Source organism: Propithecus coquereli, unplaced genomic scaffold (assembly GCF_000956105.1).
Source record: "Propithecus coquereli isolate 6110/MARCELLA unplaced genomic scaffold, Pcoq_1.0 Scaffold89, whole genome shotgun sequence".
Classification (NCBI taxonomy): Eukaryota; Metazoa; Chordata; class Mammalia; order Primates; family Indriidae; genus Propithecus; species Propithecus coquereli.
The window spans coordinates 3467399-3493852 of record NW_012155173.1 but is presented as its reverse complement, the minus strand read 5'-3'; the positions used below and the strand labels follow the sequence as shown (position 1 = coordinate 3493852).

Sequence of the window (26454 nt, the reverse complement as noted above, 5' to 3'; positions counted from 1 at the left end):
CTGCATTGGTATGTAGTTGAAAGAACATGTGCTTTAGAGTTAGACGTCCTGATTCCAAGCCTAATAATGACATACATTGTGTAGCCTTGAACAAGATAATTAACCCCTCTGTGCCTCAGTTTCCTCATCTATAAAAAGCGGACAACAATTACTTCTTCAGGGGTCTGTGGTGAGGAACAATGGACATACATGTGAAAAAGTGCTTTGCAAACTACAAAAGGTTACAGAAATAGTAAATAATTTTAATATAATGTAATGTAACCTCTACTCTTAAAAGCAATGGCCAAATACACAGAGCACCCTCAGGTTACCAGAAATAGATTATTTGCCTGTACATCCTTGAGAACATCATCTCCAAACCCTGAGAACAACGTAGGGGTCTCCTATAAAGGGACGACCAAATTCTAGGTTTTTCTCTAGGGAAGTTAGGCAAAGGGGTCAAATTGGATTTCCTAAGTCTAATCTAATAGGAAGTCTTCACTTTTTTCTAACCACTTCACAGTTTGCTGTTCCTCCTAATAAATATCTATATTTGACTTCTGAGCACTTTTTCTGGCTTGTTTAATCCATGATCTGTTAATATCATAATAAATGAGAGCAACAGTAGTTGGCCTCTAGGAAAAAAATTGCATCTAAAAGCAAGGACTAACTAAACACATCCAACAACAGAGCCACCCTCTAACTAGACAAGGAGATGGGAGAACCATAGCACTGCAGGGAGATGGCCCATGGCAATGAATGACAGGTTAAGTTCAAATGTAGGTTTTTTATGGGGGGATATCAATATTTCACAGGCACAGAAACTAGAGATTCCAAGTGATATGATGATGGCTTTTCTTTTGGAACTAAAATATTCCTATCCTTTGGAAGACTATCTTTTACATTCAGGGAAAAAAAATTTTAAATGAGGGTATGTTTTATATTAATGTAAATCGATAGGGAGTGGATAGTGTCTAATTAGATGAGTATTTTGGGGAATGCAGCCTGTGTCCCAGCTTAACAATTATTGACTTCAAAATCTATTGCTTGAATCTACAGTAAGTCAAAGAGCATATAACTCTACTTTTAGATCGAGAAAGGAAAGAAAGATTACAAACATTCAACCTCTTATAAATTTTAACAGTGTCCAAAGAGGGACTAAACATGACTGATGCTCACCAGAGTCCCAGCTCTAGCAATATTGCCAACTATTTTACAGTATTTTAAGCAACCCCCATATTTTCTTTTTACAATGCCATTAACTGCTGTACAAATAAATTCCAGATGATAAAATACGACATGATTTTTTTTACAAATACATACAATGTTGACCAGATATGCTACATTAACTATGTACACCTTATTTCTCCAGAGGCAGGAATATTCCTTATTTTTAGACAATTCATCATTTACACTGAGACCCTGAGGAGGACCATCAGCTTCCTGCTCCCAGTGCTGCCTTCCGCTACATTAGAAGCTTATCCTGTGCTTTACTCTCATCACTGAGCAAGAATCCTGGGAGGAAAAATCAAGCCCTTCCGAAGATTTTCTTGGGACTTTTCTACCCCTATTCTAGAAACAATCAAGACTGTTTATTGTGATACAGCCTGGACACCAGCTTTTCCTCAATGATGTCTTTTAATACAGTAAAATGAATACAATCCCTGACCCTCCTTTTAAAAAAAGGTACTTCAGGAATGGAGATGAAGTCTTCCAGCAGTCCTTTCCCCTCCATCACGTTGTTACCACTGGTTTGGTGAACACTTCCCCAGGAGTCTATTTGGAGGTCGAAGTGGATTTGGGCTGCACTACGGGGTTCAGCCTTTCCTTATTCCTATGTGGTTTGGTACAAAAATATACTTTACTTCAAGTCCTTAATGACAGTGAATGCTTCAGATCTTCATGGGAAAACTAAGAGCAACAGATAGGCTAAGCACATTACAAATTTGTACCTGAAAATTTCTGGTGCACTATTTGCCTTTGTTTTCTCAGCAAACTCTACCAGGTTTGGTCTGGCCCAGGAGCTGGTGCTGCCTTAGCAAGCACTGTGGTTCAACAATCCAGGAGAACAGTGCCAGCTCCTTAGGCTTTGTAGTTGTGTATGGGTGTTGTCAGGGTCAGTTGCCCATTGGGAGCCACTTCATTGCCATCATCTTCCAACAATCCCGACACGTCTGCATTGGGAATGCTGTCATGGTAGCTGCTGAAACTGATATTGTCTTCTTTCAGCTCGATGGTCCAAAAGGGGGCATTGAGTTTCCGGTTTTGGTACTCACGGTACATATATACAGCCCCTACAAATCCCATTAGCAGCACCACCACAATGATGATGACTGTCAAAATGATGATGTTAAACTGGGTCCATGATACATCAGCTAAAGCTGAAGTGCTGTTTTCAGAAGTGCTTAAGATAGTCTGCAGGGTTGTGGGGGTAAATGTACTATTTATAATAGGGGAGGGCACTGATGTGGTCAAAGAGGCATTGGAAACCAAAATGGTAGAACCTTCAGGTGTTGGAACAATAACTTCTGAAAATAAAAACAGAGAATGAAATGTAAAAGACAAAATTATCTAGTTTTGAGAAACAATAAAAGAAATACACATGGAAGTGGAGGCTGATGTGAGATGTTCACATGATAGCCTGCTTTAAGGTAATGCCAGTTAAAAATAATTTTAAAGGAAATACAGTGATAAGAATCAGGTTCTAGAAAGCCAGATTATTACATCTGTGGCTGTTCTCTAATATGTATAATATCTGTACTAAAACCTTTGGGAAAATTCCAATGTTGGAGTTTTCTTTCCTTCTTTACTCTCAGATAGAGTCATATAAATTCCTGCAAATGCAGTAAATGTGTCACTACTGAGTTCTAAATCATGTGGTTAAAAGTGACAGGGATAGACGGTAATCATTTGGACTAAAATAAGTCCAACATGCCTGATGGTATTTCATAAAGGTAAAATTCTCCTCAAAGGAGGTGCAGGAAAAACTGTATCTCTAGTTACATCAGAAAAGTACAATTTAAATTATCCAGGGTCGATGTCAGCCAAGAGAGAAAATAGCCTTCCTTTAATACCATGTGTAGTAATTCTTCCTTTGTGTAGATTATAGCTATTTTATAGTAAAAATGCTATAGTTTGTACTTCCAATGGCAGCATAGCTCAGCAGAATGACCAAAGGCTTTGAAATCAAATAGAACTATGTGCCTGTAGATAAGTCAATCCTTTTAAAGCTCAGGTTCCTCATGTGCAAAACGAGAATAATAATATCAGCTTTGCAAAGTTCTTGGAAAGGATTAAATGAGATAATGTACTATGTAGCATTATCACATTTAATGCTTACAGTGCTTGGCACATAGTAGGTACTCAATAAAATGGTTACTATTATTATTATCATTTATCACCACAGTCAGCCACATCAATTTATCCTAAAAAGAGGCAAAGTTTATATGTATTACCTAATACTTAATAAGAAAAATCATACTTTCAGCTTAGTATGGACAAAGTATGCCTCCCAAATGGGAAAGATCTCTAGCTAGTGATAGGGTTCAATCTGGGTCTTTTAGACTTGATCACAATAGCATAAGGGTATCAAGAAAATGGCAGAAAGATGACAGTTTCCAGAGACCAACAGTTCATCAGCCTAGCATTCAACATCCATTAGAATATCACAGAGTGGTTTGTAGAACAGTGTGGTTTCATGTCTCTGTGACCTAATATGCCGTAATATCCCTAACTCATCCTAAATTTATAATCATTAATTTTTTCCTAATCTTTACTGAACTTCCCTGTAAGAACATATTTTGCCATATGAACAACTTTTTCTTTTAAAAATCAAAAGGAATATTATTGCTATTTCTTCCGTAATATGTGGGGAAACTTAGGCCCAAAGTTAAGATAGAAGCTAGTTTCTCAGCTGGAACTTCTATTACATTATAGCTCCCTACTTGAAAAAACCTTTGATGATCACTGGAGGTGATGAGAATAAAGGAATCAAAGAATAAAAGAAATGATAAGACTCTAATTATTAACATAAAAATAAAAGTAGATGAAGAGAAAAATGCGAGAACACTTTGTCTCACTGTCGCAATGACTTTGTCTTGGTCCTCAAATTTCTGGAGTTGACTTTGCAGTGTCAGGAGAGCAGCAGGAATGGAAAGAAACCTCTTAAGGCAAATATCTATCAAAATCTATTTCCAGAAACTCCTCTGGTAGGATTGGAAGGTTTTATAAAGCTAAAGGTAGCTGTCCTGAAATTTTCATTGCTAGGCTTAGATACTAAATTTACAACCTTAGGTGAAGTTTTACCTTTCTTGATGCAATTTCCCTCGAGGTCTTGAGCATAACCTTCTAGGCAGTTTTCACACCAAAACCCAGTGGTGTTATGGAGGCAGTTGATGCATTCACCACTCTCGGGCTTGCAAATCTTTGGAGTTTTATCTGGGTCCACATGGCCATGACATTGGCACTTTCTACAGATGCTGTCAAAATTGTAATAGCCATTTTGACATGTATTGCAGTTCTGGCCTATGTAACCATCTTTACACTGGTCACATTCAGGTTCCAATTTACCCGATTCTAAAAGAGAAAATACCAAAATAGTTTAGTACAGTCTCGAGCTACAATCAAAAATACAAAACAGCTACCAGTCCTTAAAAAGATTTATAAGCCCTTCTTACTATTTCCTTTCAATCTTAAGAGACATATGGAATCAAACTAATAATATATACCTAATAATAATTTTCCAGCTTATTGTAGGAATGATGGGCTACCTGGAGAACCTATTCAGAAAGCTAAAGAAAGATGCTTACAAAAGGAGTCTGAATAATTATTATGGGCTGGCACTCTCATATTTTTTCTTCCTTTCTTCTCAGACATGACAGACTGAATAAAATATGGCTTTAACAAAAACTTCCTCCATCCCTCCCCTACTTAAATGTTGATACTCCCCAGACTGCTATTCTTGGTTTCCTTTTCTTCTCACTCTGCTCATTCCCCATGGGTGACCTCATCCACTGATATGGTCAACAATTCCAAGATATGTATCTCTAGGCCCTATCTCTGTCCTAAATTCCAAAACATATACTAACAGCCTGTACACCTGGATCCACAAACATCTGAAACTTAACATGCACGACTGTCCTTAACATCTTCTCTTTCTAAGTCCTGTCCCTCTCCAACGGTTCCTACATCTCAGTGGATGGCACCAACATCCACCCACTTGCCTTAAGCCAAAAAACTGAGAATCATCCTCGATCTTCCTTGTCCCTTTGTCCCTTGTAAGCAGTTATCAATTCTATCACTTATACCTGATTAAAGTCTTTCCAATCCACAGATGTCTCCCTCCATTCCCACTGCAATGATCTTAGTTCAAGCTGCCTCATTTCTTACCTAGATTACGTAGCTACTTCCTAATGGATCTCTTTACTACAATGCACCCCTACATTCACTCTGAACTTCAAAGTAAATCTGAACATGTTACTTCTCTAGAGAAAGCTCTTCAATCCTAATTCCTTCAGGATTAAGTGAAAACACAATAGAATTTTCATATCCTTCATAATCTGACCCCTGATGACTACTCTCAGTTTTTTTCTCTTCACTTCATACTCTACCACTCTCTAAGGTTCAGGCACATTAAATGGCTTAAGAGTACTCCCAAATACTGCCTGCTTTCTCCTCTCTGAGCTTTTCTACATACTACTTCTTTTGCATGGCGTGTCCTCTTGTCTCCCTAACCTCACTTCACCTTGCAAATTCAATCTATAGGAATTAACTCAAGTATCACCTCTTCTCAAACTCACAAATGTTCCTTGATTCCCTTGGTTTTGGATAGGGTTAGTCTATGCTTACCTGTAACATATGTCATTCTAAATTATAATTACCTGATTACTTGTCTGTCTCTCCCATTAAACTATGAGCTACTCAAAATTTTTCTCTTTATCTCCAATGTTTGGCATAGTGCCTGACATATAGTATGTGTTCGGTACATGTGTACTAATTTTTTTTTTTTTTTTTTTTTTTGACAGAGTCTCACTGTGTTGCCCGGGCTAGAGTGCCGTGGCGTCAGCCTAGCTCACAGCAACCTGAAACTCCTGGGCTCAAGCGATCCTTCTGCCTCAGCCTCCCGAGTAGCTGGGACTACAGGCATGCGCCACCATGCCCGGCTAATTTCTTCTATATTTTTTTAGTTGTCCAGATAATTTCTTTCTATTTTTAGTAGAGACGGGGTCTCGCTCTTGCTCAGGCTGGTTTCGAACTCCTGAACTCAAACAATCCGCCCGCCTCGGCCTCCCAGAGAGCTAGGATTACAGGCATGAGCCACCGCGCCCGGCCCCATGTGTACTAATTGAATAATTTTACCTTAGGCAGTGGGAACATACCGACTTGTACCTATCTGCTCCTTTTTTTTAATTCTTCATAAGATTTAATTCATGATTCTCAGTTATTTTTAATAATCAAAAAACCATAATTTTATTTATCTGCTAAATGCATTAGCTCCTTTCTTAGAATTTACTATTAATAATTACACTAATAGGATCATCCTGTTATCTGAACATAGACTAATTTTATTATAGCAGGAGTACTCTACAGTGGTCATAGAACTTGCGGCAATTAATCACATCTCTGAGGTTCTTTATGAAAAATGAATCCCTTTTGTCTATTTTACTATTGCTTTTTAAAATGGCTTTACTTGAGATATAATTCACATACCACACAATTCAACCATATAAAGTGTACAACTCAGTGGTTTTTAGTATATTCCCAGAGTTGTACAACTGATAAAGAATTTTAACTTACCACTTACAATCCCAGTTAGTGCATTCTCAAATAAGTTACTAAACTCTGGACCTCAGTTTTCCATATTTCAAATAAAGGAATTAAACCAGAAAGACTAAGCTTGTTTTAAATAATAAAAGGTGGCAGTCGAATGAATCCATAACCCATGCAAATAATTATATGCAGGAAAAAAATACTCAACAAAGAGGTATATACTCCTTGTTCTCAAGGAACTTACAGCTCACAATGGTACCATACTTTACAACATTTTTGCACTTCAATAACTATAGCAACAATAACTAATATGAAAAAATTCCTGATGAAATAAATTGAAGGACTGAAATTAAGGTTTGTGAAAGTCTTTCGTGTCTGTCTTTTTCAAACCAACTGGACCTCAAGACATAACATGCAAAGGTTCTGCCTCATGTTTCACTCCTTCTCCCTTATACTTTGTTTCTGCCATTCTTAAGTAGTTCCTTGATCAGATCAGCTGTTTTAATTTCTGTACCTTTGTTCATATTGATGTCTTTATCTGAAATGTTGTTCCTTCTCCTGTCTACCTGCTGAATGCTCTTATCACAAGACTCAGCTTTTATATCACATCCTCTCTGAAGCTATGGCTGACATTCACCCCACTCCAGAAAGAGTAACTATTTTCACATGGTGCATCTACTATACACAGACCCATGATATTGCACTGCAATTATTTGTATGGCAGTGTCTCCACCAGAAACTGTGAGCTTTGAGAGCATCAAATGCTCTAAATTGTCTGGGTACTTCCTACCCCTAGCCTGCAGTGTGAACTCAATATGTTTTGGTTTTTGTTTTATTTTTTCAGACAGAGTCTTGCTCTGTCACCCTGGGTAGAGTGTAGTGGCATCATCATAGCTCACTGCAACCTCCAACTCCTGGGCTCAAGTGATCCTCCTGCCTCAGCCTCCTAAGTAGCTGGGACTACAGGTACACGCCACTGATGCCTGGCTAATTTTTCTGTTTTTAGTAGAGACTGGGTCTTACTCTTGCTCAGGCTGGTCTTGAACTCCTGAGCTCAGACAATCCCAGAGTGCTAGGATTACAGGCATGAGCCACCGTGCCCAGCCAATGTGTGTTCGCAAATGTATTCATGAGTGCCAAATTGGACTGGCCAGATCCCTGTTCAGTCTTTGGTTTTGATTTCCCATTCACCTCTACATGGGTACATTTCTGGATAGCCAAATCATTCTTCAAGGCCCAGTTGAAATGAAATCAGTTCCATAAAGACTTTTCTATACCTCCCACTAGGAAATTATCCTCCCTCCCCTAAACTCTCATGACTCTAATTCTGTATGTCTGACTACTCTCTACCAGGAGTTATGGTTATCTTCCTTTCTATGCACTGAACATGTGTTATCAGCATGAACCATATGCTGGGAATAAGGATGAAATGGTTAAAAATATAGACATGATCTTTGCCCTTATGAAACTTACAGTCCTTGGAAAAGGCAGACAAGAACAAAGGATTTTGCTTTTGTTAGGCATCATCTTTCCACAGAGAAGCCTTCTAAATTTTAAATCTATCATACGAAAGTGAATTTATTCAGTTATTCAACAATCATTTACAAAGCAACTACCAAAAGACAGGTCCTATGTTCAAAAGGAAAGTTACTCTAGATGTGCCAAGGACTAATATAAGTTCTTATTTAGAATTCCTATAAAATTCTAAAATCTTAAGTTCTTTGACACTAACAACATATCAATATGCCTATAAAAATAAGAAATCCACTATAGAATTCTGATATTGTGGAAGCAGATTTAGATGTGAATACGTAATCTTTTTATATTCCTGACCCTGGATAATGCTTCTCCTAATTTAACTCAAAAGGTTAAACACAGAGTTACTATATGATCCAGCAATTCCACTTCTAGGTATATATCCAAGTGAAAACATAGGTACACACAAACATATGTACACAAATGGTCGCAGCAGCATTATTCATAATAGTTAAAAAGTGGAAACAACTCAAACGTCCATCAATGATGAATGGATAAATAAAATATGGTGTATTCATACAATAACATATTTGGCAATAAAAAGGAATGAAATATTGATATATGTTACAACATGGATGAACCTGAAAATATTATGTTAAATGAAAGAAGCCAGACACAAAAGGCCATATATTGTATGATTCCATCTATATGAAATGTTCAGAATAGGCAAATCCATAGAGAAGAAAAAGTAGCTATTGGTTGCCTAAGGCTGGAGGAAAAGGGAGTGACTGCTAATGGTTATGGGATTATTTTTCAGTTTCTTTGGTGGTGGGGTGATGAAAATGTTCTAAAATTGATTGCAATGATGGCTGTACAACACTGTGACTGAAAACACTGAATTTTACATTTTGTTTTTTATTTGTATATTTTTGTTGAGACAGGATCTTGCTCTGTTGCCTGGGCTAGAGTGCAGTGGCATCATCATAGCTCACTTCCACCTCCAACTCCTGGGCTCAAGTGATCCTCCTGCCTCAGCTTCCTGAGTAGCTGGGACTACAGGTGCATGCCACCACGCCTGGCTAATTTTTATAGAGATGGGGTCTCACTTTTGCTCAGGTTGGTCTTGAACTCCTGACCTCAAGTGATTTTCCTGCCTCAACCTCCCAAAGTGTTAGGATTACAGGCATGAACAACCGCGCCAAGCCTGAATTTTACATTTTAAATAAATTATCTGGCACGTGAATTATATCTCAATAAAGCTGTTATTTAAAAAGGCAAGGGGAGGGAGAAGAATCCAAACCAGAGCTACCTGGCTAAGGTGCTCCCAAATTCCTAACTATGTGAAATAATAAATGCTTATTGTTTGAAGCCACTAAACTTTAGGATAGTAGGTTATGCAGCAACAGATCACTAATATATCAGCAATAAATGAAAGTTAACCGTATTGGTAAGATTACCATATAGACATAGTTAGTCAACATTCTTAAGTACCTAGGAAGAACTATTTAATAATTAGTAAATGTTACCTTGAAATAGGTGAGCAAAAGTTGCTCAGTCTTGAAGTCCCTGTATTAACTCATTATACTGCTTTTTAGATTTTTAAGTCTTATTTCACATATGTATTTGGATTAGGGTGTAAATACCTAGAAGGGACAACTTTTGCTGTTTTTATAACTTCTTTTCACCTATAGCATCCAGAACTTTATTCATCAATGCAGTTTATACCTACTGATAACTGATATACTGATTTATTTTGTCTAAAATGAAGAATTAGAAAAAGGTCTTACTTATGCTGCAACTGCCTGTAGAAGTCACTGCTGAACAAGGGCAGCGAAGACATTCTTTAGTGGCATCAGGACTCTGATAAAATCCTTCTTTACATTTCTCACAGTGATTTCCTTTGCTATTTTCCTGGCAGTTTAAACAAGCACCTAAAAGAAGCAAATTATTTTAAAAAGTTAAAGAACATGAAAAGCACAGTAGCTTTCAAAAAAAGCACAGTAACTTTCAAAAATCATTCCTGCAACGAAAAGACCATAAGAAAAAGAAAAAGTAACAGGGATTGGATAGAGCTCTTCTCTATTCCATCTTACTTCTACATTGGCCATGTCTATGAACTATGTCCCCTACTACACTGTAAACTCCTTAGGAAAAGGCTGGGTACAGGATTAACATCACAATAAGCCTTTGTTGTTTGATTTGACTACATACCAAAAGTAGGCCAACTATGTGAAAAGAAAAAATAAAAATAATCAAAATACCTATTAAAAGAAGAAGAGATGAATTGTGGCATTTTCATAAGTGAATTAATTATGCCTGAACATGCTTAAATCTTAAAAACAACATTGGTTGAAAAAGCAAATTGCAGAATGATACATACAGAAGGAGAATACTTACTTCATAAAATTTTAAAAACCACACTAAGAAATACTAAGTAAATGGATACATACACATGTAGTAAAAATTAAAGTGTGGACTGAGAGAGTATAGGGGAATTTTATGCTCTGCTTATCTGTGGAGGGAGGGATAAAAACAAGACCTGGGAGGAAAACAAAGAGGATTCTAACTTACTTGAAACTTTCGATTTCAAATACTTAACTACATACACATACCCGTATGTGTAACTAGGAATCAAAATTCCAAAATGTTAATCTTTATTAATTCTGGGTGAGTACATAGGTATTTGTTATATTATTCTCCATAGGTTTCTATGTTTAAAAATTCTAAATAAAAATAAAAAACAATTAATAAAGAAAATGAATGTGTTCTGTAATAATATTCCTTGGTACTGTATTCATAAGGATGTTCTACGGACACTGAAGCAGCATAACATCTGAAAATAGGAAATGAGGAAGTAAAGTATAATTTACCTTCCTTCTTTATGGCCATGAAGATTCAAAGGGACACTTAGAACTACTATTACATAAGTAAGTGAGTAAACTCTACATAGAAATCTAGGAAGATGGCGGAATTTTACAAAATATGCTAAATACAATTCAGTACTAAAATTGTTCATAAATAATCTTATTTGATTTCTTTTCCTTAGTAGTAGAAGTATTTACAAAAAAGGGAGAGAAAAAGAGGCTGTGAAATAAAATGGTCTTACAACCGGAGCAAGATTTGAAAAACCAAAAGAATGAAAATGTTATTAATATACACAAATCTCAATTCTTAAGTGATTACAGTAGAATTTTCCAAAATGTCATGAACTTATTGGGAAAGACATCTTCAAAAGTTTATTATATAAGTTCTTAACTTTGAATTAAATCTAACTTGCATGTAAATATCATCACTTTACATCATATAATTTTTTAAGGCCTCATAGCATTAGTGACATTTTTCACATATATGACAAAGTAGTATATACTCATACAGTGATAGACTCTTTAGGTACTGGTTTCTTTCCGGATCTTCTTATAACCTAATCCCTCTTTAGCTATTTATCTTTGTGACAATAAAAATAGTTGAAATAGATATACTAGGAAACTGTGGATTTTAGCTCTAAAAATAAAACAATTTTATTTATTTATTTATTTTTTGAGACAGAGTCTCACTTTGTTTCCTGGGCTACAGTGCCATGGCATCGGCCTAGCTCACAGCAACTTTCACCTCCTGGGCTCAAGTGATCCTCCTATTTCAGCCTCCCGAGTAGCTGGGACTACAGACATGCGCCACCATGTCTGGCTAATTTTTTCTATACCTATTTTTAGTTGTCCAGATAATTTCTTTCGATTTTTCAGTAGAGACAGGGTCTCACGCTCAGGCTGGTCTGGAACTCCTGAGCTCAAATGATCCACCTGCCTGGGCCTCCCAGAGTGCTAGGATTACAGGTGTGAGCCACCATGCCCGGCCAATAAAACAATTTTAAACATCAAATTGTTATGCAGATTGGAAAAGTTAAAACTTGCATTACGTTAAAAATCTGTCTACCTGCTCTCCCCCTATTAAAAATGTTCAATGAAAAGAATTTAATAAAAAAAGTTCTCATAAACTACTAAACTTTAATATAAAAATACTCAAAAAAGCTAACAGTTCCATTAACAAAATTTGGATGTTTGGGGTAAGATGCATTCCAATAATAAGTCCTTTGTGTACGACTGATGTGACAAGAAAAGGTCGTGTCACTACCCTTTTAAACAATGACAGTATATACATACTTTTAATACTTTGCTCCTACAATGCTACTGGGTCTACATGCTTATTATTTGGGTTTTTTTTTTTACTATTCTAGCTAAGACTCCAAGCCTTTGTGACTATAAATTATATCACAATATAATTTCACTCCCTTGAACCACTTATTATTAGAATAGTTTGAATTTTTTCCAGAAGAGTTTTTTTATTTCTATTTGTTTTATGCCATACCCTGAAATCAGAGAAGTCAATGATTAAAAAATAATCCTGCATAGTAAAAATGTTATTTCAAAAGTAAAAATGAAAATAAGTATAAGAATAAACCTCATCGGTTCTTAAATACTCATTACTCTTTACATTGCTTCAAGACAGTATATACCTGAAGCACAGGCATAGAGAAAGAAAGTTAATAAAGATAGACCAGATATAGGCCGGGCGCGGTGGCTCACGCCTGTAATCCTAGCTCTCTGGGAGGCCGAGGCGGGCGGATTGTTTGAGCTCAGGAGTTCGAAACCAGCCTGAGCAAGAGCGAGACCCCGTCTCTACTAAAAATAGAAAGAAATTAATTGGACAACTAAAAATATATAGAAAAAATTAGCCAGGCACGGTGGCGCATGCCGGTAGTCCCAGCTACTCGGGAGGTTGAGGCAGGAGGATCGCTTGAGCGCAGGAGTTTGAGGTTGCTGTGAGCTAAGATGACGCCACGGCACTCTAGCCCAGGCAAACCAGTGAGACTCTGTCTCAAAAAAAAAAGATAGACCAGATATAAAATAACCGGAATGTTAACAATTGTTGTGAGGGACAACAGTCCTCACAACTTTTTCCCCCATCTAATTCTCAAATTGTCTCTAGTATGTATGCATCACTTGTATTTTTATTATGTTGATTTTTTTCTGATTATAAAATAACACATTGTAAAATATATCACGTGCAAATTATAAAATATATTAAGAACTCAAACAATTTTAAAACACTTCACATAGAAACTTGAAAATTTTTATAATAAAAATAAAAACTATAACCTTTAAAAATCCATATATGGTAGGAATTAATAATGTGAATTTGCTTTTCTAATAGCTTACAACTCCTCTCTGAGAGGCAACATAGTATAAGGAAAACGGTATAAGATTTAATGCCAAATCTGTGTTCCATTCCCAGCTGAACCTCTTACCTGTTATGTGACCTTAAGCAAATAGCTTCTCTGATACTCAGTTTTCTTTTTTTTTCTGAGCCTAATTAGACAAAGAAGAAATCTAACATTTATTTTTCTTCTTCTCTTTACTACCTTGCCACAACTGAACACAAAAGAAGAAAATGTACCCCAAAATGGCCAAGGGATTTCTCCTAATTCTCAGAAAGATACTAAGTGAAGTATTTTTAATTAAAGTATTGAAAATGAACACAAGAACACAAAATATAGCTAAAGAATACTAATGAGTTAAATGCTCCAAGAGAAGCAAGAGCGCATGAACAAAAGAATGAAAAGAAAGTATGTGCCCTTAAAATCCAATCTACAACCATTCTCATGAGTGCGTAGAGGTAATTGCAGTACTGACTAACCCAATGCCACCAGGGCTGGCCTGGATGCATCTGATGTGGCCAAATTGTACTGAACTGAATGTGTCCCTGGCCATCTGCCCTACGAAGAAGGCTGTGTGCCAGTCATTACTGTGCATTAGAGGGAAAGAACCTGGATGAGAATGTTCTACCCTCAGGAAAAAATGTTTTAAACACTTGGTTTTACAGCTGAGTACATTTTTGGTAAGAGCTAATTTTCACTTTTCTAATCTGTAAAATGGGATAATAATTCTTTGGCTAAGGATTTCATAAAATGTAAATATTTCAAAGGGCGAAAGACTATTCCATAGGATATGTTCCTTCTTTATGCCTTAATTTCCTCATCTGTAAATTTAAAAAGCTAAACTAGATGAAATCTAAGTTTCCTTTAAATCTAAAATCAGGGGAACTTTCTTTTATAATAAATGATACATAAAAATTAGCTTAAGTTTAACATTATTCATTATGCTCTGTCTGGAACCTCGTGAAATACAACATGCTGCCTTAAAATTCACATTCTCGGCTGGGCGCAGTGGCTCACACCTGGTAATCCCAGCACTTTGGGAGGCCGAGGCGGCAGGATCACTTGAGGCCAGGAGTTAAAGACCAGCCTGGGTAACATAGTGAGATCTCATCTCTACAAAAAAGAAAAAAAATTATTCAGGTGCCTGTAGTCCTAGCTACTTGGGAGGCTGAGGCAGGAGGATCACTAGAGCCCAGGAGTTTGAGGCTGCAGTGAGCTATGATGGTGCCACTGTACTCCAGCCTGGACGACAGAGAGAGATCTGTCTCAAAAAAACAAAAAACAAAAATCACATTCTTTTTGCTGGATGGCCAAACGTGGATCACCCCACCCCCCACCCCATCAAAAAAAAAAGTAATGAGTGTTTCCTGAAGATGATTTCTTGCTCCTCGGCTAAGCATCTCAAAAATCTAGTAAGGATAACCAAGAAAATAACTGGTCAAAGAAAGGAATATAGGGCTCCTTTCCAACCAAATTCAGGGACAAAACTTTGAGAACAGAAATTGTTACCTGTAAAAAGACTTTTCCTTATTTCGTTTTTTATTTTGCCTTTCATACTTCATATATAAATCTGTCAGAAATATAGGAATGTACTTTGTTGTAAGAAGAGATGCCTTCTCCTATTCATAGGGCAGAAGGCAAATTTTAATCTGTCAAACTGAAAGGTGGGCAGTGTGGATCCTAAGTGAACAAGGGAGAGAGAGTAACAGGAGATGAGGTCAGTGAGAAGGCAGGACCCAGAAAATGTAAAGTCACATATAGGCTATGGAAAAATATCTGAATTTTATTCAAAAAGGGATGGGAGGCCATTGCAGTGCTTACGCATGGAAATGGCATGGTGTAATTTCACATTTAAAAAAGATCGCTCTGGTTGTTATGTGGAGACTAACTGTGGTGGTGTTGGGGATGGGGATGAGAGAGGAGGCAGAAAGACCAGATGAGAAAGTACCAAAGTGGTTCCGAGATGATGGTGGCTTGGACAAGGATGATGCAACAAAGATTATGAACAGTCGTCAGATTCGGGGTATATTTTGAAGACAGGGCTGATAGATCTTGTTGATGGACTAGATATTTGCAGTAAGAAAAAGTAGAAGAATCAAATATGACTCCTAGGCTTTGGGATTGAGCAATTGGGTGAACAGTGCCAGTTACCAAAATGAAGAACACTAGGGATAGAGCAAGGCTTAGCTTATAAAGTAAAATAAACAGTTGTTTTGGATGTGTTAGGTTTATAATGTCAATTAAAACATTCAATTGGGCCGGGCATGGTAGCTCACACCTGTAATCCCAGCACTTTGGGAGGCCAAGGTGGGAGGATCACTTGAGGCCAGGTGTTCGAGACCACCCTAGGCAATACAGAGATCCCATCTCTACGAAAAAGAAAAAAATTAGCCAGGCGTGGTGGTACACACCTGTAGTCCCAGCTACTCAGGAGACTGAGGCTGCAGGATAGCTTCAGCCTAGGAATTTGAGGTTGTAGTGAGCTATGATGACACCACTGCACTCCAGCCTGGGCGAAAAGGGAGATTCTGTCTCTAAAAAAGAAACATTCAAGTGAAGATGTCAAGTAGTCTACTAGATATTTGAGTGTGGAGGGAGAAATGTAAATATGATAATAAGCACATATAGGTGGCATTTAAATTAATCCAGGGGACTAAATGAGATCACTTAGGGAGAAAGCGTAAATGGAGAAAACAAACTTGTCAAGCTCTGTGCTTTGAGGCACTCCAGTGCTTGTAGTTGAGCTGAGGAAGATCTAGCAGAGCTAAGAAAGAAAAGCTAGTTATGTAGGAAGAAAACCAGGAAAAGTATGATACCCTATAGTGAAGCCATTGAAGAGTAAAGGATTAGTGAACTGGGTCAAGCTGCTGAGGTCAAGTTACTCACCATGAGATCCTATGAATACGTAAAGGCACCCTGAATTCCTAAAAAGAAGTATATTATGTGAACATAAAGTTCCAATTTAAAAAATAATAGCCCCTCCCCCACATCCCTTTTAAGGGAAACATGTGCTCAATAAAGAAAACCTAGAAAAATATGGGAGTAGAAAGAGGGGGGAAAAAACAACCCTAAGAAATCTCTGATTAACATTTTGAGTAATTTTCCTTGAAATCTTGCCTTATTTATAGGGGTTTTGTTTTTTAAATAGTCTAATTATATGGTACATGTCATTTTATACCCTGCTGCTTTCATTTTCTCAAGTTATATGCCACTCTGTAAAGCATTTTAATGACAACATAATATTAATAATAGCTACCATTTACTGATTGCTTATGATGGGCCAGGCACTGTATTAGGGCTGTATAAATGTACTGCATTTAATCTTCACAACAGCCTGTTAGGCAGTTACTGTTACTATCCCAAATTTATAGATAAAGAAACAGATTAAGTAACTTGCCCAAGGTAAAATCAAGATTTGATTTTCTGTGTTCTTAACCATATACGGCCTAGATAACAGTATTGACTTAATTCCTTATTGTTAGAAATTGGGTTGTCTAACTTTTTAGAATTATTACTACCACTTTGGTGGGCGTCTTCGAATATAAAGCTTGGTATGAATTTAGAATTATTTCCTCAGAATAGATTCTTGGAAACAGTTACCGGATCAGAGATATATTTTTAAGATTTTTTGATACCTAATGTTAAATTGCTTTCCAAAATGTTTTTCCCAATATATTTTACCACAAAAAGAATAGTTTAAAAATCTATTTTGATCTAAAACACAAGATACAGAAAAAGCTAGAGAAGGGAAAAACAAGGACTGTGAAGACATAGTCAGTCAGTGGCCACCAGGGGGCAACCGTATCACAGCATTGTTGAAACAAATTTCATTTGCGATAGAGGAAAAACTGATTTTATGTAAAGCTTGCAGTTTTAAATCAAGTATTTGCACTCCTTCATGTTGGATTCCATTTTTATTATATTTCCAAACAGAGGAACCATTTATTTCTCTCACTACTAGCTACTTTAAGAAATCATAACCATGGAAAAATATTTCTTTTGCCTTAAATTATCTTGAGCAAGGACAGGTCGGCATTTATTTGACAGTAAAGAGGGCTGCCTCCACTGCTCTAAGAAAAATTAAAAGTGACAACCAGCAGTGTAGACTGCTTTCTGCTACTGTAAAAGATCTAGGGTGTAATTTAAATAGACTCAGTATGATGAAGCATTCCTGTTGTTAGCCAGTATTGAAAATCATCTTTCCTGTGTATGTTTTTCCATTCATTTCTTCAACAAATATTTAGTGAGTACTTATTATGTGCCAAGCTACATGCTAGAGATAGTATATACAGTGGTGAACAAACTGACATCATTCTCGCCCTCACAGAACTTATAATGCAGTGAATAAGCCATATGTGACTCATAACCACAAACAAATATGTAATTACAAACTGTGATAAGTGCTATGAAAAAAATACAAGTATATGTGAGAGCATAGAATAGAATTGTCACTTAACCTAGAGCATCAGGAAATGCTTTCTAAGGAAGGGACCTTTACTTGAAGACCTGAAGAAGAGTATGATTTAATAAGGCAAAGGGGTGAAGAATGGGGGTGGAGGTCGATTAGAAAGACCATTCTAGGCAGAGGAAAGATCATGTATGAGAACCCTGGGACAAAGGACCATAGCTTGTTTTACAAATAAAAGCCAGTGTGACTGGAACACAGATGTAAAGGGAAAAAAATTGCACAAGATAAAACTGGTGAGTAGGTAGGGACCAGATTACATAAAAGTAAAAAATACACAATTTCTTCTAAAGCAGTTTGTTTCTCTACAGAGTAGACGATTAGAATAAAGAATAATCTTTCAATAGAGATTTTTCCAGGGTACTTTCAATTTCAAATGTTCTGCCACCCTGTCCTCACAAAAACACTTGTACTTGTCAGGCTAAGTGAGTCCTGAATTTTTGGTCAGGGACCAAAAGATTTCCAAGGAAGTATCCCTACTCCTTATTTTTAGGAATACTGAAGATTAGAAGTTAATTGACTTTAGTTTTTAATAGTTTGCCTAAATATGGTTTTCTTTGGTTTTATATTGCTTGGGGTTTGCTGGGCTTTTTTCATCTGTGGGGTGATGTCTTTCGCCAATTTAAAAAATTCTTGGCCATTATCTCTTCAGATATTGCCCTGACCCAGTATCTCTTTCCTCTCTTTTTGGGTCTCAAATTACAATTACTATTTTTTTTTTTTAAAGAGACAGAGTCTCATTCTGTTGCCCAGGCTGCAGTGCAGTAATGCGATCATAGCTCAGTGTAACCTCAAACTCCTAGGTTCAAGCAATACTCCCGCCTCGACCTCCCCAGTAGCTGGGATTACAGGCACATGCTACCATGCCCAGCTAATGTTTTTCGTTTTTGTAGAGACGGGGTGTTGCTTTGTTGTCCAGGCTGGTCTTGAACATCTGGCCTCAAGTGATCCTCCTACCTCAGCCTTCCAAAGTGTTTGGGTTACAGGTGTGAGCCACTGCTCCTGGCTGAATTACATTTATGTTAGATCTTTTAACTGTGTCCCATATGTCTTTCCTGCTCTGTTCTTTCCATTGCATTTTCTCCAAATGTTTCAGTTTGGATATTTTTAACTGTGCTATATTCGAGTCTACTAACTTTGTCTTCACTGTGTACAATCTGCTGTTACATCCATGCAATGAGTTATTAATTCACATCTTGTATTTTTCAGTTCTAGATTGTTCATTTGATTTTTTTTTTTAGATTCCAACTTTCTACTGAAATTTTGCCTCTTTTCACCTATTTTGTTTGACTTTTCCTCTATTTTCTTTCTTTCTTTTTTTTTTTTGAGACAGAGTGTCACTGTGTTGCCCTGGCTAGAGTGCCATGGCATCAGCCTAGCTCACAGCAACCTCAAACTCCTGGGCTCAAGCGATCCTCCTGCCTCAGCCTCCCGAGTAGCTGGGACTACAGGCATGCGCCACCATGCCCGGCTAATTTTTTCTATATATTTTTAGTTGTCCAATTAATTTCTTTCTATTTTTAGTAGAGTCAGGGTCTCGCTCTTGTTCAGGCTGGTTTCGAACTCCTGAGCTCAAACAATCCGCCTGCCTCGGCCTCCCAGAGAGCTAGGATTACAGGCGTGAGCCACCGCGCCCGGCCCTATTTTCTTAAAATATTTATTTTAGTTATTTTAAAGTCTTTGTATGCTAACTCTAACATCTGGATCATCTGTGTATCTGTTTCCATTGTTTATTTTTTCTCTTTATTATTGGTCACACTTTCCTGTCTCTGCATTGTCTAGTATTTTTTACTATATGCCAGACATGGTACATAAAAGTAGCAGAGAGGGCTCCCCCTTTCCTCTGTTAGGTAGATACAACGAGAAGATCAACTCAATCCAATCAGAAATTGAGGTGGATTGAGGATGGACTGCAATTTTAATATGAGTAAGTTCACCTCTGGTTCATCACTATTTCTTGGTCATGGCCCTCTAAGGCTTTTGAGAGCCTAGCAAGCCTGTGTCTCCCCGGCCCTAAAAGATTACAAGAGATTCAGCATTGGCCTTTGGTGGTTTGAGCTTAGGTCCCACTCCACACACCTTCGGAGTCTGGTGATATCTTGAGAGAGAGATGGTTGTATGTTGTAGCAGGCCTTCTCTAAAGAAATTTTGTCTCCTCAGCACAAGACTCAGAGAGATTTCTTTCCTCCTTTCTGGCCTAGCCTTCCATCTTCTGCATAGTCAGCTAATGTCCTGTGGGAAAACTGGCCTTGTGCTCAGGGCTCCTCTAGTTTCTAACCATCATGCAAGTCTCAGATGACTGCCAAAAGCTCTTCTTGTATCTCTTTCCTCAAGAAGAATTCCTTTGCTTGGGCCAAGTCTGCTCCCTAGCCTGTGCCCAGAATCCGCAAACGGGCCCTGGAAAGAAAATGGCTGGTGATTACCAGCCTAACTAGGAAGAGTTCTTCCCTTTCTGGTACGTTAGTCCATATAGTTCTCCTTGCTTCCATAGCTCTCCAACCAATATGATTTTTGAAATTTATATATTTTTTTCTTTCCTCTCTCTCTTTTTTTTTTCCCCAGAGATAGGGTCTCAAACTCTGTCACCCAGGCTGAAGTGCAATGGCCTGATCATAGCTCACTATAACCTCAAACTCCTAAGGTCAAGTGATCCTTCCACCTCAGCCTCCTGAGTAGCTAGGAGGCACGCACCACCATGTCCAGCTAATTGGTCTTTTTTTTTTTTTATTTTGGTAGATACAGGGTCTTGCTATGTTTCCCAGGCATGTATATTTTTTCAAGTTCTTGTCGCAAGAGTTTGGTTTGCTGTGATCTATTACATCCTACTTAGAAGAGAAAGCCCTTACAAACTATTTGGAAAGAATTAATTTATCACTGAAAGACTTCAAAATGAAAAGAACAGTGTAATAATTACATAACAAAGTTAAGGAAAGTATGTACCTGTGAGAGCATCACAACTGGTGGACCGATTATTGCACTGGCAGGGAAAGCAGCCATTCTTGCTAAAGCCAAAATATCCATCTTGGCATTGGTCACATGAAGAGCCAATGACACCCACTTTGCACTGGCATTTTCCAGAACTGCAAATAAAAGTAAAGACAATGAACAAAATTAAATTAGTTTAACAGTTTTATTGCCTAACATCCTAGAAGGGAAAGAAAGCCAGGCTCATGTAAACAGTATATACTTACCATATCTCAAAGCCTTGTGTCCTAAGAAATCACCTGTTGATCTTTGTATTCCTATTTAAAGCTATTGTATTACATTATATAATTTCTTAGCTAACAAATAATTTTACAGAAAAGGTAAAATGGAGGCATCTGAAAGCAGGACTAATAATAACAATGATGATGATGATAATAATAAAAACACTGAGCCACCATTTATTGAGGGCCTGTGCCAAAAAATATATATTCTCTCTAAGGCTCAAGGTATTTCTACTAGGTGGAGGTCATAATCCTCATTTTACTACTGAGAGAATTCAGAGAGGTTAAAGTTATTGTCCACAGCTAGTAAGTAAGGTTTATTTATATAAAGCCAGACTTCTCCCTCTATACCATGCTATCTACCCCTAAATTTAACTCTAAATTTGTATAAAACATTTGTCTGCCAAATAACTTGACATCCACTTGGGTATCAAGCTTCATTTTGTAGATCCTAAGCATCACAACTGACCATCTACATAGGTTCTAACTCCAGTGATGCTGTTTCTGCCTTGTCCAGAGTAAATCTTAGTCTCTTTTCTCACCACCAGCAAATTTCAGATGCTTTCAGTAAATTTCTTCCTTAACAAGAGCTGAGGAATCTTACTGTTGGAAGAGAACATGCAGTCTAACAAGGTCCAAGGCTCTCAGAGATACAAGTCCAAATATTTTGATATTTAGTTAAAGCTTAATTAAAATTTGTACTGATCATAGTATAGAAGATGAGTATTGTTTTTTAATAAAGCAACAGAAATTTACATTAACAAGCATGTCTCTTAAGTAACTTTGCAATAAAGAAAAGAAAAGAAACTCCACACACATACATACATACAGCCTTACACAAGAATACCCCAAGGTACTTAAAGATCTAGCAAAGAAAATCTGTATTCATCAAAAATGAAGTTCAGAAATATCTTACGACTTAACAAGAAGGAACCAGTCAATTTAAGTTCCTCTATACTATCTGAAAATTACAAAGGATATAATGTACCTTTCAAAGAATGGCTAACAACACTTCCTTAGCCAACTGCCAAGGTTTTTAAAATGTTAATCAACATGCTTGCTCCTCATTCCTCTAAATATATTAGATTATTCAGTATACAAAAGGATAAACAGTCACATTTACAAATAGTGTTTGCCTAACCCAGCACACGCAATAAAAAGGTATTACTTTAGAATACAAAAATCACTTAATAATATCTCCTAACTATAATATAGCCAGTATTCCCAAAGCAGTTGCTACTCCTGCGAGTGAGCTTTCCCTTCATAACTCTGCTCTGGGCACTCAAAAGACTGATTTAAGCAGGCATCCTTTTCTCTGGAGAATCTGTTCCCTGGATGCTAATTTAAAAAAAAAAAAATCCATGAATGACTTCATGAATTCTGATAAAGTAGTTGACTGAGTCTAGATACCATGCTTTAGTTTTTCCTTGGTAAATTTTAAAACAACAAGAAAGGAGGTACTTTTCTCGCTTTTTAAAAAAAAGTATAGAATTAAGTAGGGAAGTTTGGTTGTGAGACTGCACTAGGAGTGCTTTTCTACCATGTTACTCATGGCCCAAGGCCAATTTCTGCATGTATAAAAATTAAATTAGCTGGGCTCAGTAGCTCATGCCTGTAATCCCAGTTACTCGGGAAGCTGAGGTGGGAGGACCGCTTGAGGCCAGAGTTCGAGACCAGCCTGGGCAACATAGGAAGACCCCCTTCTCTAAAAAAATAAAATAAAATAAACTAGCCAGGGGCAGTGGCGTGTGTCTGTAGTCCCAACTACGTGGGAGGTTGAGGTGGGGGGATTGTTTGAGCTCAGGAGTTTAAGGCTACAGTATGCTATGATTGTGTCTGTGAATAGCCACTGCACTATAGCCTGGGCAACATAGTGAGACCCCATCTCTTAAGGGGGAGGGAGAATTAAATCACTCAGCAAATATAAAGCTTTGTCTGTGTGACTTCTTTTTTAGAATAAAGGCTTTACAACACTCCCTTTCATGGGCTCTCTCTGTTAAAGACTGTTGCATGCTTTCTGAAGCAAAGGTCAATGATATAAATGCAATGAAACAAAAAAAGGCTTACTGGCAGACCACTTAAATGCTTATCCATAGAACTGAAATGAAAGAACCAAAGACTCATAGCTTCATATCTGGAGAATAAAGGTGCATAGCTGGATTTTGAATATAAATCAGAAATCTATTCTACTGAGATCAGCTAACAGAGAATTCAAGACAGAATTTGCTGATCTGGTGTCACTTCTTAAAGACATGTGTTACTAGGAAAGCACTAATACAGTACAGAGAATTATATGAGAAAGAAGAATATAGAATATTCATAAAGGAAGCATAAGCATTGTGTAACTAAGCTGTACTAAGTATAACTATGCATATACTACACATTTCTTAAATTATGCCAGATGGGATTCTCAGATTTTCTTATCATATCAATGCTTAGTTACAGAATTTACATACTTACGGGTGTAAACAACTATTTTAAGGTTTTAACACTTTTAAAAAAGTATTTCTTAAAATGTATGTAAATAAATAACATATTTTATGACACGAATTATTAATTTTTCCAAAGGAAATTCAATGGTGTATCATCTCGAGATATGGTACATACTGATGTCATACAAATACTAGCCAAACTGTCTTTTAAAAGGTTCTGTTTAAGATGAGTGGGTGGAGAATCTTCAGACTTTCCATTATTTTATAATCACATTGATTAGGTAGGAAGGGTGAAATACAGGAAGGGAGGTATCAGGGTTTATGGGAAAAAAAAAAAAAAAAAACCAGCCTGAGGAGACACAGAGAACTTGGTTCATATTCCAGCTCTGCTAGTTACTAGCTGGTACAAAGTACTTGTTCTCTCTTAGTCTTAGTATTCTCACTTGTAAAATAAAGACAATTATACCAACCTTTGTAGGGTTATTATAAGAATTAAAGGTTGCATACACAAGGCGCTTAGCACAGTGGCCAGCATATACTCAGTACTCAAAAATGAAAGCAACTATGAAGATGGTGACAATGATCCTAGATCTTGAATATTTTCTGAGAATTGTACGTAAAATAGGTTAAAATTCCCAGTAGGCAAAGACAGGGAAGAAGACTCTAAATTATTTACTTTTAAAATCTTGTTAATGAACCTAAAAAAATGGCAAAAAAAATTAAGGGAGTAATTATTAATTTGGTACAAAAAAGTGGCTAGGAAAAGAGAGTACATTATGAATATATGATAGAAACAATTTTTGGAAAGAAAATTTTAAAATTGAGAAGGGAAAGGGTCTATAAAATCCTACATTAGGTGAGATCAAAGCCAGCCAGACCTGACATGTTTTTTACCAACTAACTAATGATTTATTTCTAAATTGCCAAATGTCTTGGCATGTTTTATGTTATCAAGAACATTGTCTATTTTCTTCCTAAGATTTACAAGATATAAATTATGTGAGCATGTATATCTTTGGACATCATATTATCAACTTTAACTCAAGCAGTCACAGAATAACTAAAAAGATATACATAGTTCTAACTAGGGGAAATTAATTCATTTAAGGTCACTCAGGAGTCTTGTTTTTCCTCATTCCTCTTCCTCAGACAGTAATACATGTTGGCACTCTGACATGGAAAGAATAAGAAACAGAAAAAATTGACAATTAAATGTATTAATTTTCTTCTTCCGCCTCATTTTTAGTAACTAAAAACAATTTAGTTTCAGAAAAGACTGAAAATATTAAGTAAAATAGTCTGAAATAAACAAAATTGCTGATTATAAGCTCTCTCAATATATTAAAATTAAAAAGGTAGCTAGAAAAAGTTTTTTCCACTAGAAAAAGTTTTTATATGAGAAAAAAATTAAAAGTTGTTAACAACTCTTAATTTCATGTTTGGGTCATAGTTTTGTAGAGGTAATGAAAATAATAGTTTCTCCTTTTTGTCATTAAAAAACTCAATAATTGGACATTTTGGCAAAAGATTCTCTGCATTTAGTGTTCCTCTGTCCTACAGTCATGGAAAAGATCATTATGCAATGAGCAAAGCTTCTTTTCTGGAGGAAAAAAGGATAGCTTTATTGTTGAAAACATTGGGCTATTATTCTAAACATTCCTTGTATTTTTGAGGGCAAATAGTCTAAAATATGTTTAGAGGAAATCCATATTCAGACAGAAATTCTTTTTTTTTCCCTCAGAGACAGAGGACCGTGTATTCCTCACAGCAACAGCAGTCGAGTATCCACATTTATACCATGTCCCCAGACTTCAACTCCCAAAGGTAATGCAAAGAGGGCCAGAAATGCTTGTATATGAGGTGAGCTGATACAGAAGAAGAACCCCAAACTCAGAGAATCCAGATCTTTTATAATGGTCGGTGAGCCCAACTGATCTTTGCCTAGGAGAGAGGCTTAATGTTTATTACACTGGACAATCAGCAAATCTGTTCTTCACTCCAGAGGAAGATATTATCTTTATTTTCCAAGATTGTTTGAATAAATAGTCCAGAACAAAGTCCACCCAGTGCCTCTGCCTGCAGAAGTACAAGAGACCTTCAGAGAATTGTCTTGAAACAATAACAACCTCTCATTGACACCATGTCTTAGCCTCTGGAAAACTTTCCCATGAGTACAACACTCCATCAGTCATAATGATTAATCTGAACAATGGAGCCAAATCCTGCCTGCCACAAACTTTCAATAAATTTTATTGGAACACAGCCATTCATTTATGTATTGTCTATGGCTGGCTGTTTTTACACTTTAAAGGTAGGGAGGGGTTCACCATGCCTTGACTATCAGCCCATTGCTGAGTGGCTTTTTTTTTCTTTTATTATTATTTTTAATTTACACATAGTAATTTTACATATTTATGGGATACAGTGTGATATTTCAATACATAAATACTTTTGTATCTGTTAACCAACCTTTAGTTATCCTCCCCTCCCCCCTACTTTTTCTGCCTCTAGTAACCACTAGTCTACTCTCTACTTCTATGAAATCAACTTTTTTTAGCTCCTACATAGGACTGAGAGCATGAGATCTTTACCTTTATGTGCCTGGCTTATTTCACTTAACATAATGTCCTCCACACTCATCCATGTTGCCACGAATGACAGAATTTCATTCTTTTTTATGATTGGTGTTCCACTGCATGCATACAAATGAACACACACACACACACAAATTTTCTTTATCCATTCATCTACTGATGGACAGTTAGATTGATTCCATATCTTGGCTATTGTGAATAGTGCTACAATAAACACAGTAGTGCAGATATCTCTTTAGCATATTGATTTCCTTTCCTTTGGATATATACCCAGTAATGGGATTGCTAGATCATATGGTAGTTCTATTTTTAGTTTTTTGAG

At 36.8% G+C, this 26454-nt stretch overlaps 1 protein-coding gene across 1 annotated transcript in view; it reads right to left on the bottom strand.

The window, feature by feature from the left end:
- Positions 1-1282: 1282 nt before the first annotated feature.
- The window catches only part of MEGF9 (multiple EGF-like-domains 9), a 112497-nt gene continuing 87325 nt past the window's right edge, over positions 1283-26454 (bottom strand). The window contains exons 3-6 of the mRNA XM_012664447.1: positions 20841-20980; positions 10011-10154; positions 4285-4554; positions 1283-2507 (exon numbers count right to left, since the gene is read on the bottom strand). Coding sequence (XP_012519901.1) covers positions 2062-2507; positions 4285-4554; positions 10011-10154; positions 20841-20980 — 1000 coding nt within the window. The 3' untranslated portion in view covers positions 1283-2061. The remainder of the gene's footprint in view (positions 2508-4284; positions 4555-10010; positions 10155-20840; positions 20981-26454) is intronic.